General features: G+C 37.0%; 2 protein-coding genes and 1 pseudogene across 5 annotated transcripts; 2 read left to right on the top strand and 1 right to left on the bottom strand.

The window, feature by feature from the left end:
• Positions 1 to 591: 591 nt before the first annotated feature.
• Positions 592 to 4327, bottom strand: LOC107821801 (uncharacterized; annotated as a pseudogene).
• A 2968-nt stretch (positions 4328 to 7295) lies between these two features.
• LOC107821771 (short-chain dehydrogenase/reductase 1) lies at positions 7296 to 12281 on the top strand. 4 transcript variants are annotated; one of them, XR_012704898.1, is made up of 5 exons: positions 7296 to 7528; positions 8799 to 9057; positions 9422 to 9616; positions 10222 to 10717; positions 12200 to 12281. XR_012704898.1 is itself a non-coding variant. In XM_016648226.2 (4 exons), the coding sequence occupies exons 1-4, from the start codon at positions 7437 to 7439 to the stop codon at positions 10615 to 10617; spliced, it is 942 nt and encodes a 313-aa protein (XP_016503712.1). In that variant the 5' UTR covers positions 7296 to 7436; the 3' UTR covers positions 10618 to 10954. The 4 variants fall into 4 exon arrangements, 3 of the variants coding, with proteins under 3 accessions (XP_016503712.1, XP_016503716.1, XP_016503722.1); XM_016648226.2 differs by lacking the exon at positions 12200 to 12281 and having other exon boundaries at positions 10222 to 10954; XM_016648230.2 differs by lacking the exon at positions 12200 to 12281 and having other exon boundaries at positions 7297 to 7528; positions 8844 to 9057; positions 10222 to 10954.
• Positions 11091 to 13581, top strand: LOC107821791 (uncharacterized protein At4g14100-like). Its single transcript, XM_016648248.2, has 2 exons — positions 11091 to 12310; positions 12955 to 13581. Exons 1-2 carry the CDS (start codon positions 11842 to 11844, stop codon positions 13125 to 13127), a joined length of 642 nt encoding a protein of 213 aa, XP_016503734.1. The 5' UTR covers positions 11091 to 11841; the 3' UTR covers positions 13128 to 13581.
• Positions 13582 to 17530: the final 3949 nt, after the last annotated feature.

Raw genomic sequence — 17530 nt, 5'->3', positions numbered from 1 at the left:
CGACAAATTTAATGATATGATACAATAAAGTTTTAAAAAAAATTAAAACAAATATTGTATTTAAAATAATAATACTATATAATACGAGTTGTTAATGTCGGCCTGGCCTCCCCAATCACTTAATGATATTTTATTTACTAACCACTAAATCACACTAGCAAGGAAAAAGTGGTTCTAAGATATAACCATCAAGACAAAGTAGTTGGAGTAGTTAAAGATCTTTTATCAGTATGACTACGAGCTAACAATATTAATTCCTGGTTAACTTTTCACCTTGAAAAAGTCTCCCTAGTGCACTTCCATTATTCACTAGAGGCTTGTTATATTCTGCAAATGAGAGTCATTTATCATGTTCATATGTGTTGACCATGTCAAATACAGTTGAGAAACAAAGCTATTGGCTGGAAAATAATTACTACTAACAAACACCAATCTTTGTTGCAACAATCAATAGCTGTTGAACATGTGACCATATAGAGCATGCAAAAAAGCGCGTTATACGGTATTTAACAAGACAAGAAGATCTCCATCTGCATTTAGTTTGTTGATCAAACCTCTTCCCATGGATATTGTCTTATCTTAAACACCATCTAAAGCCTGATTCAGGCTTTTTCTCAAAGGCAGATACAACTGAATTAGCTTTGGACGAAGTTGAAACTCTATACAAATACTCTTAAGGAAACAAAGTATTCACTATCCGATATACAGACATGCTATGCCATAGGTAGCTAGAAAAGCAAGAGACTATATCACCCCATACACTAAAACACCTTCAGTTAAACTGTGCAAAAGTTTTGCATCAGCACCAAGGACCAACTTGAACCGACAAAATCTAGCTCACATTGTATATTATACCGGTCACCAGAAATTGGACTGAAAGAACTTCACATTAGAATAGATTCATACCCTTCCTCTCTTCCGCTCCGACTTTGAAAAGTTACAGCTGCATGCAGCAACAAGTGCTGCAATTCCAAACCCTGCTATGGCCCAAACAGCATTATGTAATATTACAATTTCACCAGTCTGCAGAAACAAAGGAACGGCAAGTTTAGGATCTTTCACGAAACTTGAGAAAACAAAAATAAAAGGCAGCCCAGTGCACAAAGCATCTCACAATCACGCAGGTCCTAGGAAGGGTCACACCCCAAGGGATGTGACGTAGTCAGCCTCCCCTAATGCAAGCATTAGTGGCTGCTTCACACAAACTTGTGAAAACACCATTGACATAATAAAATGAATGTCAGAAAGATAAATTGTATTTTTTGGATGTAATTAACATGAACCAAGATCTTACGCTGTCTGTAGAATGCAGGATAGAGCTGCGCTTTTGTGACGGTTCAGCAACCAAAATATAGAAGAGGCCCATAACTCCTGTATGCCTTTGGGCACTGCTATACTTTGATACAAAAGTAAGAGTTTCTCCCTTAGATATCTTGACAGAGCCAGGCTTCGGATAACAAGTGGACATCCCAACAATATAACCAGCTTCATTTCCTGGTTCCTTTCCTTCCCCGTAGATTGGAAGCGACGAGCATATAACCCGTTCATCCTAAGCAAATTGAGCAGAGAACAAAAAAGAATTTATCATTCGCATATGTTTTCCTTTGCAGTACTGAAACAATCACAAGAACATCAAGACAAACTCAAAAAAGATATGTGACACATCATTATCTTTAAACCTTCGCTAACCATAGTACTGAAACAATATTGTGAAACGTCAGTAAGCATAGATACCATATTTAGCGGAAGTAGGGAGGAAACAGTGCTGCATAATTTCCCTACAAAGTTACTACAGATCAATGAAAATAGTCATAGTCATACAGCTTTCCCCAGCCATTTAAGAGGAGGGCAAGCAATGGTTTTACCATCTCTAGGTTCTAGATAACAATTCGCAAACTTGTTTTGTAACATAAACAAGCAGAATATTTGAATTATCTTTATCACCTAAATACATTTGAAGCAGGAACTATTGAGATTGTGAAACATGTTTAGATAGAGTCCAAAGTTACATGCATCATTGAGAAAGAATTTATCCTACGAAACCAATTAGAAATACGGAGAGTCACGCAATAAACTAGATCCTAAGCTAACAGGATCAAGGAAACAAACTCTAACATCTCAAAGTACTACCTCGCCACGGAGAGTTGAACCAGTCCCACTGGAATGCTGGTGAGCAACTCCATAAACAACATCTCCACCATTAGGCAAAGTTACACTTATCTTTTTCTTATGCACGCGTCCAGCATTAGCAACAGCAGTAGCACATGACTCAACGTCATACTCAATCTGTATCAGAAAAGTTCAACCACATTATTGGCCGCAAATATTCAGTAATCAAAAGCAACTATGTAACTTTATAAATCAGATTATCAGCATTTCTACATTCATATTGGATAATCCCGAGAACTCGATAATAAATGAAGATAATAGCAAAAATGTGAAGGTCGATGTGAATCTTTCCTGGTATCCATCGATTCTCATTTACCAAAGTTCAAATGATAGAACTCTGTTTTTCCTTTCATGCTGGAGATACTTCTAGCAGAAACCACCAGAAATGCTCCACAGATATTATAAAGATGATCATATCATCGACCCCAACTATTTTGGGATTGAGGCACATTTGATTGATTGACTGAAAATGAATGGCACAAAGCGGAAATGTTCATCACCTGACAGTGATGTCTTGACATAAGTCCTGTTGATTCTGGCTTTTTCCATGTATCAGTAACATCAAGTATATAAATTTCAACAGGAATAACGGAAGCATCCCAGTCAACATATTTGATAGTATACTTCAGGTACAAGCTTCTCTCGAGACCCTCAAACCCTTTTCCAACTCTGCATCTTGTTTCATCATAACAACATCTCAAGCCTCCAATATAATCTGGTCCTATATCCCGGTTATACTCATCCTTTGTAACATTATAAAGATCACACCTGCACTCTGTGCATCCTAGCCTATCTTCAGAACCTCGTGTATCAATCGCATGCACATTAAGCAACCATCTCTCCTCATATCCAGGAGGTACTTCTCCTGGATTACCAACTTCTATGCCATAAGGGTCTAGAACATATGTTGCTGTTTTACGAGTTTCAGACCCAAAGCCAAAATATTGATAAAGATCCCTTTCACATATCCCTGAGTTACTCGCTATAATAAAATCAGAGTTTTGGAACCTCAGATCGCCATGGTACTTTGACACCTTAACACCTTTTCGTTGATAATATCTTACAACAAGCCAGTGGTGGAGATATGTTTCATGAAGAGGAACTGGATTCCATGCCTCATCAACTACTTCAGCATTAAAACTTTTGATAGCAATATGGCCTTTCGGGAAAGCTATGTGGTAGTAAAATTTGTTACATACTAATCCAGGTTCCAACACAAATTTTGGTGATCGGAAAACGGAAGTTTTCACCTTGTTTTAATTTCTTAGTTGAGTCTGCAAACTTGGGCTAATCGCTATTAGCAGTAGGACTGCCAGCACAAGCAGCTGATACTTTAATTTGCTCGTCATCTTTTTCACTTTCCCAATTCACTTCTTGTTATGATATCTGAGAACTGCGCTATTTCAACATGTTAGCAATCCATGGGTTTAAGTTCTAGAAGTTTTGTGAGTTAAGAAAGTCTTATAGCTTTGTCGTCTAACAATAGTAGTTCCTACGCAGATTACTCGATTCACAGACGCTTGTTCGTTATATCGTGATTGCTGACAAAAAGACATCAGGTGATGCTATGGATAGACAAAGGGTGTCTTGGTATGAGATATTTCCAATGTTTGATACTCTGAATTGTGGAAATACTTCTACAAGGAAAATGTTCTGCACCAATATATGGAAAATGTCTTCCCACTTATGGGGGACAGGGTAGTCATTTTCAATAACAATAACATACCCACAATATTCTCACAAGTAGGGTCTGATGAGGGTAGTGTGTATGCAAAACTTACCACCTTGTGAAGGTAGAGAGGTTATTTCTGATAGACACTCGGCTCAAGAAAAACATAATCGCAGCAATTTAGATAAGTAAATACAGCAAATGAAAATCCATGTAAAGAGAAGCACTAGCCATAGCTAGAAAAAAGATAACTGAAGCAAAAGAAATAAGAAAAACATAATCGCAACAGTTTAGATAAAGAAATACAGCAAAGGAAAATCTATATATTATTAAAAGGAGAGGAAAAAACCCTCTCCTTAAGCCAAGTGACAGCCTAGAAAAAAGCCACATGGCATAAGTAGTTAATAATTAGTTATTTAGTTAATAATTAGTTATTGGTTTTTTTTGAATTTAAATATCTATAAAATCTATATATTATTAAAAGAAGAGGAAAAAGCCCTCTGCTTAAGCCAAGTGGCAGCCTAGAAAAAAGTCACATGGCATAAGTAGTTAATAATTAGTTATTTAGTTAATAATTAGTTATTGGTTATTTTTTTGAATTTAAATATCTATAAAATAATAAAATAAAATGTTTTATAATAAAAAACGAAAATTAAAAAAACACTGTCCATTCAAATTGGAGAGTAGTTTCAAGTTGGAGTTTTTAAATTATTCATTAAATTTCATATAAATTCTGTAGAACAATTGGATAAAATTTAAAATTTTAAAAATATTTCAAGAGTAATACAATATATATCTTCTATTATATTATAAAAAGAAAGTAGTAGACAAAAATATTAAACAAAGTAATATGCTAATAAAAAATTCTATTAATAATGCAATTATATTAAATATTGGATAATATAATAAAGAAAAATACATAATAACAAAAGTTATTCGATGACTATATAAGTCCCTTTAATTTAATAGAGATTTTATTCATTAAAATTTAGATAATATTATTGACAACAACAGAATAAAATTTAAATTAAAAAATATTTAATATGTATATCTTATATTACAAAATCTTATATTACAAAAAGAAAGCGAGCAAACAAAAATATTAAACAAAGTAATATGCTAATAAAAATTTCTATTAACAATGTAAAAATACTAAACATTGGATAATAGAATAAAGAAAAATATAAAACAAAAAAGTTATTCAATGACTATATATGTCCCTTTAATTTACTAGCGATTTTATTATTGGGTATATCATATTGATAAATAAGATGACAATTGAAATTTATTAAAGCAATATGATATAATATGTTCAAACAAACCTGATCACAATTTAATTTAATTAATATTTTTTAATATTGGTCGTGCATCGCGCGGGTACCACTACTAGTTCATGTAAAGAGAAGCAGTAGCCATAGCCAGAAAAAAGATAAATAGAATGTAGTATTAAAAATCTAAGAATAGGAAATACGAGAATACACTAGTACTATAGGCATATAAAAACAATACAGGTAAAAGAATTACGCTCGACTACTTACTAACCTACTACCCTAATGCTGGATCTCCACACCCTCCTGTCAAGGGTGAAGTCCTTGGCAAACTGAAAAAGTGTCATGTCCTCCCCAATCACCTCTCTGTAATACTTCTTTGGCCAACATCTACCTCTCCTTGGCCCCACCATAGCCAACCTCTCGCACCTGCTCACTTGGGCATCTGTGCATCTCCTCTTCACATGCAGTCTCACTTCACGCATCTTGTCCACCATGGAGGCCGCTCCCACCTTGTCCCAAATATCTCCATTCCTAATCATATCTCTCCTATTATGCCCACACATCCATCTCGCTACTTTCATCCTCTTGACATGAGAGGAGTCATTTTCCTTTACAAAGATTTCCACTCTTACTCCATATCACTTGCTAGGCATAATTATCAATAATAATATTTCAAAATTAAATAATACTATCAAAACACTATCATCATACCCTATCCTCTAGCTTATACAATTACTGTGTCACCTACAGCTCAAAACTTGGAAAATGCTAGTAGTAGTAATAAAACAATCTACCAAGGTAAAAGTTTTTCCACATAAAGTATTTTTCATCCATACCAAGCGCATCAAAAGGGAAACGTACGTAACAACATGAAAGATAAATTTGTTTAGCATGATATTCATATTTCTTTATCCCATCATACAAAAAGAGAGGAAGAGAAACTAACCTGATATGGTGTTTAGGGTAAAGAATCCCAAACGGACGAGCTTTTCTCTTCGAAATGCATACCGTGGAATTCCCAAACGAAAGTCGAAACTAGAAATTTTGAACTTTGATTTTTTAAGGAGATGTGGAGAGTAGAGACGGCAACAACAGAGATAGGTGTTCACAGGAAGACACGTGTCACTTGCAAACAGCCCTGGCAAAGGAAGAAAACAAAACATAGACAAATACAATGTATTGTCGCTCCACAACTTCTAATTTATCCCTTTCGTCTCAAATGTTAATAGTGATTTTTTTTCTAATGTATCCAATTTATATCAACCCAAATAAAAAAAGAAATATTTATTTGCAATAGCTCACAAGTTACTTTGCAAGCAGCGAAGCTTACAAGTAGCTTGCGACTGTGAGAAGCTTACAAACTATTCTATAGGCAGGTTTTTAAGCAGCTTCTTAAAGTAATTTACAAATAGCTTTCGCAAGCAGCTAAATTAATAATTATGTATTCAGCTTGAAAGTAAAATATTTTATCAGTCTCTCTCCATACTTTTTAAATGTGTTACTTTAGAGTTTTATTTTATACTAACGCATTATTAACACAAAAATTATTTGGTTGAAAAATAAATTATTCAAGATTATAATAGCGTGCAATGATGATATAAAAATTAAATAATAGAAATAGAATTATTCGATAAATATATTTTTATTGTTAAATATTTAGTTTATTAAATTAAAAATAGGATATATGTCCGGTTTAAACTAAATAAATTGGTAAATCTTATTTTAAATTTTATTTTAACATGGTTGTTACATATTATTTCATGATGTATTATATTGTATTGTAACGTATCGTTTGATGAATACAATGTTTGTATAAATTGTATTATTTGCCATTGTTTCATGATATCACGCATCATTAATATGAAAGAATAAACTTATAATATTTTAAAGAAAAATTATGATACATGGTATAATTATTATATAAAAAGATAAGGTAAATGAGAAAATAAAAGTATTTAATAATAATTAAGGTTAAGATAAGAGAAAAAGACAAGATAATGACGCGTTCATACCAAATCGATCCTTATATAAAATGGTATATTTTGCCGTTACGCAAATTTAATGATACGATATAATAAAATTCAAGTAATAATCAAAACAAATATTATATTTAAAGTAACAATACGATATAATAGACGTGTAAGCTTTAAAAGATAAGCATTGAAGAAGGACAAATATCTTATTATATGTTATTTCATTATTACGGAAAGAGTAGCACCGTAGGAACGCGAGGGTTAGCTCTAAAGTCTGAAACCAAAGCAAAATCTGGAAATGAGTACTGAGCGAAACAAGAGAGTAGAATAGCTAGAGCTCTGAACAAGGAATTAATGGGTAAAAAGGAGAGAGCGCAAGAGAGAAGAGAGAAGCGACGACAAGAAATATCTCTTCTCCGTACCATTCCTTATTCTGATCACCAAAGGTCCGATTTTTATTTTCACTTTTAAGTTTCCACAAATTTCACCTCTTTATGTTTGTTTAAGATCCTATTTCATATTAAGGAAGTGTTAATTACGGTCTAATTGGACTGTCTTTTGATCCATGAAAAAGTTTTCTTGACATTTTTGCATTTTGTACTTAACTGGGTCAAACATAATCATTCAAAGTGTTTAATTGTTAAGTGCTTAAAAGAGCCTATTTTCCCCTGTAGTTTAAGCCTATGATTTAACAAAAAATCAAGATAATAGATGTCCCTTACTTAGATAGAAAAATTATGAAGAGGAAATAGTGTGTAGATGATGGAGCAGTCTCTAGCATATTCAATTTTAGCTTCTTATGATTTTGGGGATGGTTTCATTTTGCATACTTGCTCTGAAGCTTAAACGAGATATGCTGAAGCATTTTAACTTCGAATGTACTGCTACATAATTGGTCTACATGTAATATGTTTCACACAGAAGTTTGTCCGTTGGAATAAGTGACCCCCATAAGCTCGAAACACTTAGGAAGGCTTTTCCAGATAAACGTGCATGAGATACTCAATAACGCACATTTGTTTATCTTGGAGGTGTTTTAAATGACGATTGTTCGCATGTAAACAGCTGTGCACTGCAAGTTCAACTACCTGGATGCAGTTTTGGATTCTGATAAAGTGCCCGTCATATCATTCTGTTAATGTCTATTTTTGTTACTATGAGATAAGACTTGCAACAATGTGAAGGAATTTAAGAACCTTTGGCGTGAAGGAATTTAGGAACCTTGTTCAATGAATAGAAACCTAATCCTGTTATACACACTGCATTTATTCTGCATGGTTGCTCCAGCATTTTAGATGGAAAAATGAGCCTGTTGATTATAAAATCGTCTTAATAACATATTTAGAAAAACTATGAAGATTATTTTATTTATGTTGCAATTAGTTTTCTTACATTATCCAGAAGGTGGTTTTGTACTTCATCTCTGCAACAGATTTTAGACTTCCTGTGAATCATAATACACGTATACTGTCCGTACATGGGCAAATGATCAGTTCTTTGATTCAGTTTCCAATTAGTCATGATAGTGAACCAAGATGATACTCCCTAGCAAAGCGTCTTGATAATCTTTTGACTATTTATGCTGTTAGAAGATCTAAATAATCACCATATCAACTGTATAACTATCGAGCTGTTATATGGTTCATTCAGTCAAATTGATTCGTCTTAAGATGTCGATTCCGAGCATTACACTTATAGACGGCAGATGGTTTACAGATGGTGGTCATCTGACTCTATTGCTGTTGTGACTGGTGCAAATAGAGGAATTGGAGTTGAAATTGCTCACCAACTGGCATCACATGGCCTAACGGTACTTCTTACATCGCGAGAAACTCGTGTTGGTGAAAAAGCAGCAAAAGTCATGCAAGAAGGAGGTTTGAATGTGGTATTTCATCAATTGGACATTGTGGACCCAGCATCAATTCAATCATTATCTGATTGGATAAAAGAAAAACATGGCGGTTTAGATATACTGGTACTCCATCTACTTTATTTTCTCATTATGGGCTAGCATTGGTAGCATATGCAACCAGATTGGTTTTCAATAACTTACTGATATTTAAATGGTGCATGATTTTCTGGTACTTCTTTGTCTGTATGTGCTCTTTGTGTTTATTTTTCAATTTTCTTTTTTCTTTTTAGGTGGGGGGTGGAGGGTAAAGAGAAGCAAGAGGGGGGCCATTATGCTATAGTTACCGTTGCTTTGCTTTCATTTTGTTATCATTTTTGTTTGTTCTCTTCTGGGATTTTACTGGGTTGTTGTTGTTGTTGTTGTTGTTTTGTTTGTTCACTGTTTTTGGCGAATCTGGCCCTTCGGCTAATGATATGGAAATGTTTAGATCAATAATGCAGGAGTCAACTTCAATTTCGGCTCAGATAATTCAGTTGAATTTGCAGAAACCGTTATAAAGACCAACTACTTTGGCACCAAAAGTATGGTTAAAGCTATGATTCCATTAATGAGGCCTTCTCCTTTTGGTGCTCGTATTGTTAATGTGACCTCACGATTGGGAAGACTTAATGGCAGACGGAATGTAAGTGCCATAGCATTCCTTTTCACTCTTGTTATTCTTCTCACTCTATTTGTCCTTTTCATCTTGCTTTAAATCTTTTTGCAATTCTCAAGGTTCCGAAAGTGGAATCTGTTTCTTTAGGATGATTTTTCATTATAGTACCTGTGCTGGCATGGCATAGATTGAGTGCAGAAAATATTATATATGGTCTACATAAGTTTCCCTTTTATGTATAGAGAGGGATGCTGTGCGTTATGGGTTCTCTTAACAAAAATGGAATCGTTGATTATGAGTTTCATACACACCTATTTAAAAGGGGCCTGGGGCGGCGGAAGAGTACTTTTCATTTGTTTACTTTGAAACCAAGTTTGATCAATACTTCACTCTCATTATAGTGCTTCGTAGGAAATTTTTGCAATTCGTCAAAAGCAATAACTACGTGAGATTACATGGTACCTGTTGCTAGTGGGAGATAGCAGGTATCCCGTGGAATTAGTCGAGGTGCGCGCAAGCTAGCCCGGACACCACGGTTATCAAAACAAAAAACTGCTCGAGGTCTCTAACATGCAAACAGCTTTATTTCCTTCACATCTGAAAATGATCTACTTTTGCTTGATGCCAACCAGAGAATTGCAAATGTCAGCTTGAGACAACAACTTGAGGATGTGAATTCCTTGTCAGAGGAACTGATTGATAATACCGTGAACACGTTTTTGGGACAAGTAAAAGATGGGACTTGGATATCTGGGGGGTGGCCGCAAGTGTTTACTGACTACTCATTGTCAAAGCTTGCAGCTAATGCTTACACCAGGCTAATGGCGAGAATACTTTCAGACAGGCCAGAGGGTCATAAGATATATATGAATTGCTATTGCCCAGGTTGGGTGAAGACTGCAATGACAGAGTGGGCTGGACATACGTCTCCAGAAGACGCTGCTGATACTGCAGTCTGGCTTGCTCTTCTCCCTGACCAGGTCGTGAGTGGTAAGTTTTTTGCTGAGAGACGTGAGATAAACTTCTAAAAGTGGGTGTTGAGGACTAATTCCAGAATCAGCTCACTTTCTTTTGCTTTGGAACAAGAATGTGATCGAGTACAGATTGAAGCAAGAATACTACTTCATGGTAATTATGTTACAATCTGCCTTTGCTTACTGCCCAACTGTCTACTGAAAATTGATATTGCTTATGGGAAACTATAGCTATCGGTATAAATCGTTAAAATTGATTTACCTAGTCTTCAAATTCTGGAGGATGTGTCAAAATCGGTTTCTACCAATCCACTTCTGGATAGATTGTCTGTAGTTTCATGTACCATTTGTTACTTTTGGATAGTACAGATTAGAGGAGCAGCATTCTGGTACTTCTAGTAGTGTTTTTTTGTAGCCCTGCAGGAGAGCATGCCTTTTTGAGTAATTGAAATATGTTCTTTATAATTCGGTGATGTTGAGGTTAAGAGAATGGAAATTTATGTAAAAAATGGGATAGGGATTGGGATTTTGACATATACTAAATTCATGTCGTAGCTTTTATGATAATTAAATTGTTTCGAGTCATTTCAATGAAACTTCACATGTTCTTAATTTTAAAAAATTAAACGGATTCGTGGAAGAAGAATGATATACGGTAGAACGTTAAGAAAAAAAATTAACTACCACTTTTTGTTTTCACTTATATCATTAGTTTTTATTTTCTGTCCTGCAAGTGAATATCCGATTTGAATTACTTTGTCAGTGATTTTATATCATTTTATGTATAGTTTATAAAATTACTTTTATTCTCACAGCATCAGCTTATGCCAAATGCATTGAAAATTGTAGACAATTTGCTCAATCTCGTAACTTTTGAGGTGGAAGGCTATAGTTAATGAGTAAAAACAAAAATAAAAACAAACTTTCCACTTACTACTTAACCGAAAACCTAAAATATTTTTTTGTAATGGAGTCAAACCTTATACTATTCTTCTATTCTTACCGGGTAAACTTATATTTCTTGACTTCATAGAAAATTACTAATTTGATACTTTGACCACAAGTATTTAGGTGTTGGTAAAATATTTTTCTTCAATAAAATTTATTCAATTTCACTTTAGAAATGAAGCACCATAAAGTGACATGGACCTTATCTACTTCGCAGTTTATGTTCCACATGTTTGCTTCTAAGTTTTTCTAGCTGATTTATTTATTCACTTGCTTACTTTTTATCTTTGAATACCCCTGAAGAAAACCAAAAACACAGAACAAGAACAAATGTTCCCTCCTATCAAATTCATCTTCCTTGTCACTGTATACACACTCTTGTTTCCTTCAATTGCATTTGAATCAGAATCCACAGACCCAATTCCAGAGCCATGGCCTCACCAATTCCACGCCATTACAATCATGAACTACACTCAAGGTCTTAGGAAAGTGGACCTTTGGTACGATTGGCCAAACAAAAGGTACATGCATATAAACCAATATCAATTGGGAAAGACTTTGTATGGTGTTGAATGGCAAAATGGTACTTCCTTTTATTTCACTTTGGATTCTACTCAGGAGTGTACTGTTAGGCATTTCCCAGTGGGAATTCTTAGACCTAATTGGCTTGAAGGTTCAAATTATGTAGGACAAAAGTACAAGGATGGATTCCTTTGTAATGTTTGGGACAAGGTTGGTTTCTTACGGTATTACGAGGATGCTGTTACCAAGATTCCTGTTTATTGGCATTTTTATGATGGTATGCAAATATTATTCTTTAATGTCTATAATTTCTTGAATTCGTAGGCATCTATTTTAGGGAAGAATTAGTTTTTTTATGCTTGAAACTTGGGTTATAAAATTTTCTGCTAAGACTACTTGTATGATAAAAAGGACCGTTCTTCTCGATAGTGAAATTCACTATTGTATGCATATATTCACTACCGCTAATGAGATAAACTTCAATTTTTGACACATTTAAGGTGGTAAGGCTTTCAAAGTTTTGCTACTGGAATTTTGCCATTAGGATGAACACTCCAACCGTTTCTTTAGCTGAACGACGCTTGTACTGCTCTTGATAAAGGGCAATCCGGTGCACAAAGTATCCCTTATTCACGCAGGGTTTGGGGAAGGGTCGCATCTTTAGGGGTGTGATGTAGATATCCTACCACTAATGCTTGCCCGGTGCACAAAGCATTTCGTATTCACACTGAGTCTGGGGAAGGGCTGCATCTCTAGGGGTGTGATGTAGGCAGTCTATCCCATTAGTAGCTGTTTCCACGGCCCGAACCCAAAATAAATCAAACATTCATGTAAGAAACGTAATGTAGCTGTCTTTCTCTCTTATTCTTTTTCCTTTATGATAAAGTTTAATTAATGCTTGAAATATGCGAAACAATGCAGGTTTGGTTGAACATATAATGGCATTTGAGGTGGAGAAAGTGCTGGAGGATTCAAAGTGGCAAGCCCCTGCTTACTGCTTCAAGGAGGTCGAGAAAGAAAGTATATCTTTGCTAGAAAACTTGGCTACCTCTCACTTCCGAGATGTCGTGAACGGGGAGGTAGCAGAGAATTGACATATTAATCGAGTGATCCTATGATAGACATTGTTTACCATGTTATGTTGCTTCGAGTCGGAAGGTGGAACCAAGTTTTCTTAGTGATGTTATTGTGTATACAAAGTATATATATATACCATCACTTTAATTTATATCTTGGTGACAATTTGTTCCTGAGCCGAGGGTCTACTGGAAACAACCTCTCTGCCTTCTTAAAGGCAGGGGTAAGGACTGCGTACACTCTATCCTCCCCAGATCCCACTTGTGGGACTACACTGGGTATGTTGTTGTTGTGACAATTTGTATAGACTTAGTATAAACAAGAACAAATTACAACAAGACATGTTAAAGAGGAGTCTTTAAATTTTCGAGTGTTAACGCTGATCTTACATTTAGCCATTTAGGGGTGGCATGTTTATCGGAATTAGGAAAATAATCCCGAAATAAGATTCAGCAATATTTTTTACTGCAATTTGTTAGTTTTCTGTATCTTGTATAACTTTTACCTGTATTGGTCGAAATCTGCCCCAGAATATTTAGAGCAAGGTAGCATTGAGGAAAGAGTCAGTCGAGGTCGACCGGGAAGCAGCAAGACTCGTGGTCGAGATGTCAACAATGGTCAAGGTTGAGCACCGCAGATAGAGCTGTAACAGATATTTTTTAGAATAGGATATTAAAGAGAACATTCTAGTGGATATTCTCTCCACTTGTACTATTAGGGTTTGTTAGGGGTATGTCCCATATAAATATAAAGAAAAGACAATGAGTGGAGGAATGTGACATTCATTTTTTATAAGAACAAACTTTTGAGAAAAGATTCCCTCTCTCTTATAAAGATACAAACACTACCTTTCATCAAAATTCTTGTTCATATTATTCCATACTTTTTCATTAGATCCGAGAATAATTCTAACATTCTAGGATTTGTCTGTCATTCATCATTGTTATGAGGGACAATCATCTAGTTCATCCTTTATTGGGTGAACCACTTCTGTTATTTACTTAAATGTCATTTATTGTTAGTTCTTCCTCCATTATTACTCGCACTTTTTGGAACAATTAATGCATATTACTGTTAGCCCACTATCAGATTTGTCTAATGTTATTCACGTTTTTGGAACACACATCTAGAGATATTATTATTAACTAATTTTAACCCATTATTATATAAACCCAAATGTTTTGGTCGAAAGTTACATTTCTTTGGTCAAACAATTTGGCGTCGTCTGTAGGGATTTCCTAGTTAAATTTTTAGTTTCTTCTAGATCTATAACTAACACGGATCGCTAACGTAAAAAAAAGCAAGAACAAGATCTCCTTTCTTTGTATGCACAAATCCAATATGGCAGGTAACAGAGAAGAAAGAATGAGAATAATAAGTGACCTACCAACCAACCTCATGAACGTCATCAATGAGAGATGTGAAACAGCGGACGAAGACGCAATGCCCAATGCCTCCCCTAGGCGATATAGGTCACCCTTCCTCACTGCAGCATCACAAAATCTCTTGGTAAGGGAGCCTCCATATCTGTGAGGGAAGAGACGCCCCCAGCTGTAAAAAAGCTCCTTGAAGCATGGCTAACCGACGCGCTAACTGGCGTCCTCAGCAAGTCCACCCGAGATACGGCTGTGGAAAATGCAAGGATTTTCATTGTGCAACAGGCGAACAAAAGTGTGCCCAACTCCCTCCACCTCCAACAACAGGTATTACTCACAACGTCATTGATAATGCAGGTGATAACGTTGTTGCAACTATTTTGAAAATGATGGAGGAAATAGAGAACGAGAACAAGGTACTCCGAGATCATATGAAAGAACACCAGGAAAGGTTCAATAAAATATTGGGCTCCCCAAACTGTTGCCGAAGAGAGACGCCGACCGATTTGTCGAGCAGTCATATAGCGACGATGCAGCCCCACATGCCATACCAAAGACTTTCAAAATGCCACCCTACCTAAAAATATATGATGGCACGACTGACCCTGAGGATCATGTAACTCACTACGTCACCACCGTGAAAGGCAATGATCTCGCCAAAGAATAAGTATCCTCCATTTTGCTGAAGAAATTCGGTGAAACCCTCACAGGAGGAGTGTTGACATAGTATTCACAACTACCTGCGCACTCCATCGAAACTTTCAAAGAGATGGACGACAAGTTCGTAACGACCCATGCTGGAGCCAAGAAAGCCGAGGCAAGAGTGAACGACATATTTGTTATTAAGCAGTCTCCGGGAGAGGGACTGAGGGACTTCCTCACCCGCTTCAACCGAGTAAGGATGACCCTACCGAACGTGTCAGAAGGGATGGCAGTCGCAGCCTTCCAGAACGGGCTGAGTAGGGACGGTTCGAGGGCGACTAAAAAGCTACTGAGTCGACTGATGAAGTATCCCCCAACCACTTGGGACGAAATACACAACGCATATTGTGCGGAGGTCCGAGCAGATGAGGACGACCTCAATGGACCAACTCATCGACTGACCTCGATACAGGCCGAATCCAGAAAAGATCGAAGAAATGATACCACAAGGGACCTTGCTTCTTCATGACCCAACAGGGAACGACATCAACCATATGTCAGAGCGGTCGTTTCACCCTCCTCCCGCCATGAAGAAGGCCCACCCAGATCAAGGACAGGGACTCATCGGAATGAAAGAGGTATGCCTCCTTTATTATCTGCTCATAACTTTTGTGTGTCACCTACAGAAATAGTCTATGCCTTGGAGGAGCTCGGACCAAAGGTGAAGTGGCCACAAAAGATGAGGTCAAATCCGAGTACCAGAAAATCGGACGCCCTTTGCGAGTTCCATCAAGAACGAGGGCATAGAACCGAAGATTGCATCACCCTAAGGCAGGAGGTCATAAACATGTTACGACAGGGACACCTTAAAGAGTTGCTGAGCGACCGGGGAAAGACCAACTTTGCCAAAGGACGCGAACAACATCAAGGGCCGCCAAAACCTCCCTCACCGCCCCTCCCCATCCACATAATCATCGTGGCGGTGAAGATGCTTCCATCAACAGCGTAAAGTTCACCACTACCCACAAGCTCAAACGGTCAATCACCCGTAAGCGGTACGACGAACTCGAAGAAAGTATCATCTTCGATAAGTCAAATACCAATGGTTTGGTTTTCCCTTACTATGATGCCCTTGTTGTTACTTTACAAATTTTAGATACCGATGTGAGACGCATCATGGTAGATGATGGGAGTGGCGCGTGCATTATCCATCCTCGAGTACTTGCACAAATGAAACTCGAAGATAAGATAGTGCCGCGTTGCATCACGCTACCTGGTTTTAACAATGCAATTGAGCAAACATCAGGCGAAATCACGCTCCCCGTTCTGGCCGGTGGCGTCACTTTGTAGACCATGTTCCATATCATGGACCAAGACACAACATACAACGCCATAATAGGGCGACCATGGATACACACCATGAGGGCCATCCCCTCCAGCTTATACCAGGTCATCAAATTCCCAACTCCCTGGGGGATATTCAACATACGAGGGAAACAACGCACATCTCAAGAATGCTACCGCATCGTCCTAGACTGCACGGCCACTCAACAAGCGAAAGACAAAGAGAAAGAGGCATAGAAATCAACATGGTCGAGGTCAATATGTGATGATAGCGAAGACATCATCAGATACCTCGATATGGTCGAAGCTGTAGAATTAACCATAGAATACCTCGACCCCGTTCAATTAGACACCAACGATCACAGCAAGAAAGCTTACATCGGCTGCAAACTTCAGGAACCAGGTAAATTCCTTCAGTTCTTAACTACTAACGCAGATTTGTTTGCTTTCAGCCATGCAGTTATGCCAGGTATCCCAAAGAAAATTGCCGCGCACAAACTGAACGTCGACCCATTCCACCCCCCCCCTCGGTAAGGCAGGTCAGGCGTAAGTTCAACTACACAATTAATGATGCAGTACGAGAAAGGGTGGGAAAAGTATTGGAAAATGGCTCGATCAGGGAGTCGAAGTATCCCCAGTGGGTCGCCAACGTGGTGATGGTGAAAAAGAATAATGGAAAATGGCGGATGTGTGTGGATTTCACAGATTTGAACAAGGCATGCCCCCAAGGATTTGTTTTCATTACCCCATATCGACCAACTCATCGACTCAATGGACGGGCATGAATTATTGAGCTTCTTGGACACCTATTCAGGCTACAATCAAATCCTCATGGAAGAAGAAGATCAGGAGAAAATCACATTCATCACCCATCATGGGATATACTGCTACAGGGTCATGCCCTTCGGGATGAAAAACGCAGGGGCAACTTACCAAAGGTTGGTGACGAGGATGTTCAAAGACCAGCTCGTCAAAACAATGGAAGTCTATATAAACGACATGTTAGTCAATTCCAAAAGGAAAGAAGATCACATCGACCATCTAAGAGATACCTTCGA

Source organism: Nicotiana tabacum, chromosome 22, assembly GCF_000715075.1.
Source record: "Nicotiana tabacum cultivar K326 chromosome 22, ASM71507v2, whole genome shotgun sequence".
Lineage (NCBI taxonomy): Eukaryota > Viridiplantae > Streptophyta > Magnoliopsida > Solanales > Solanaceae > Nicotiana > Nicotiana tabacum.
The sequence above is the reverse complement of the archived record's forward strand: the minus strand, read 5'-3'. Positions and strand labels throughout refer to the sequence as shown.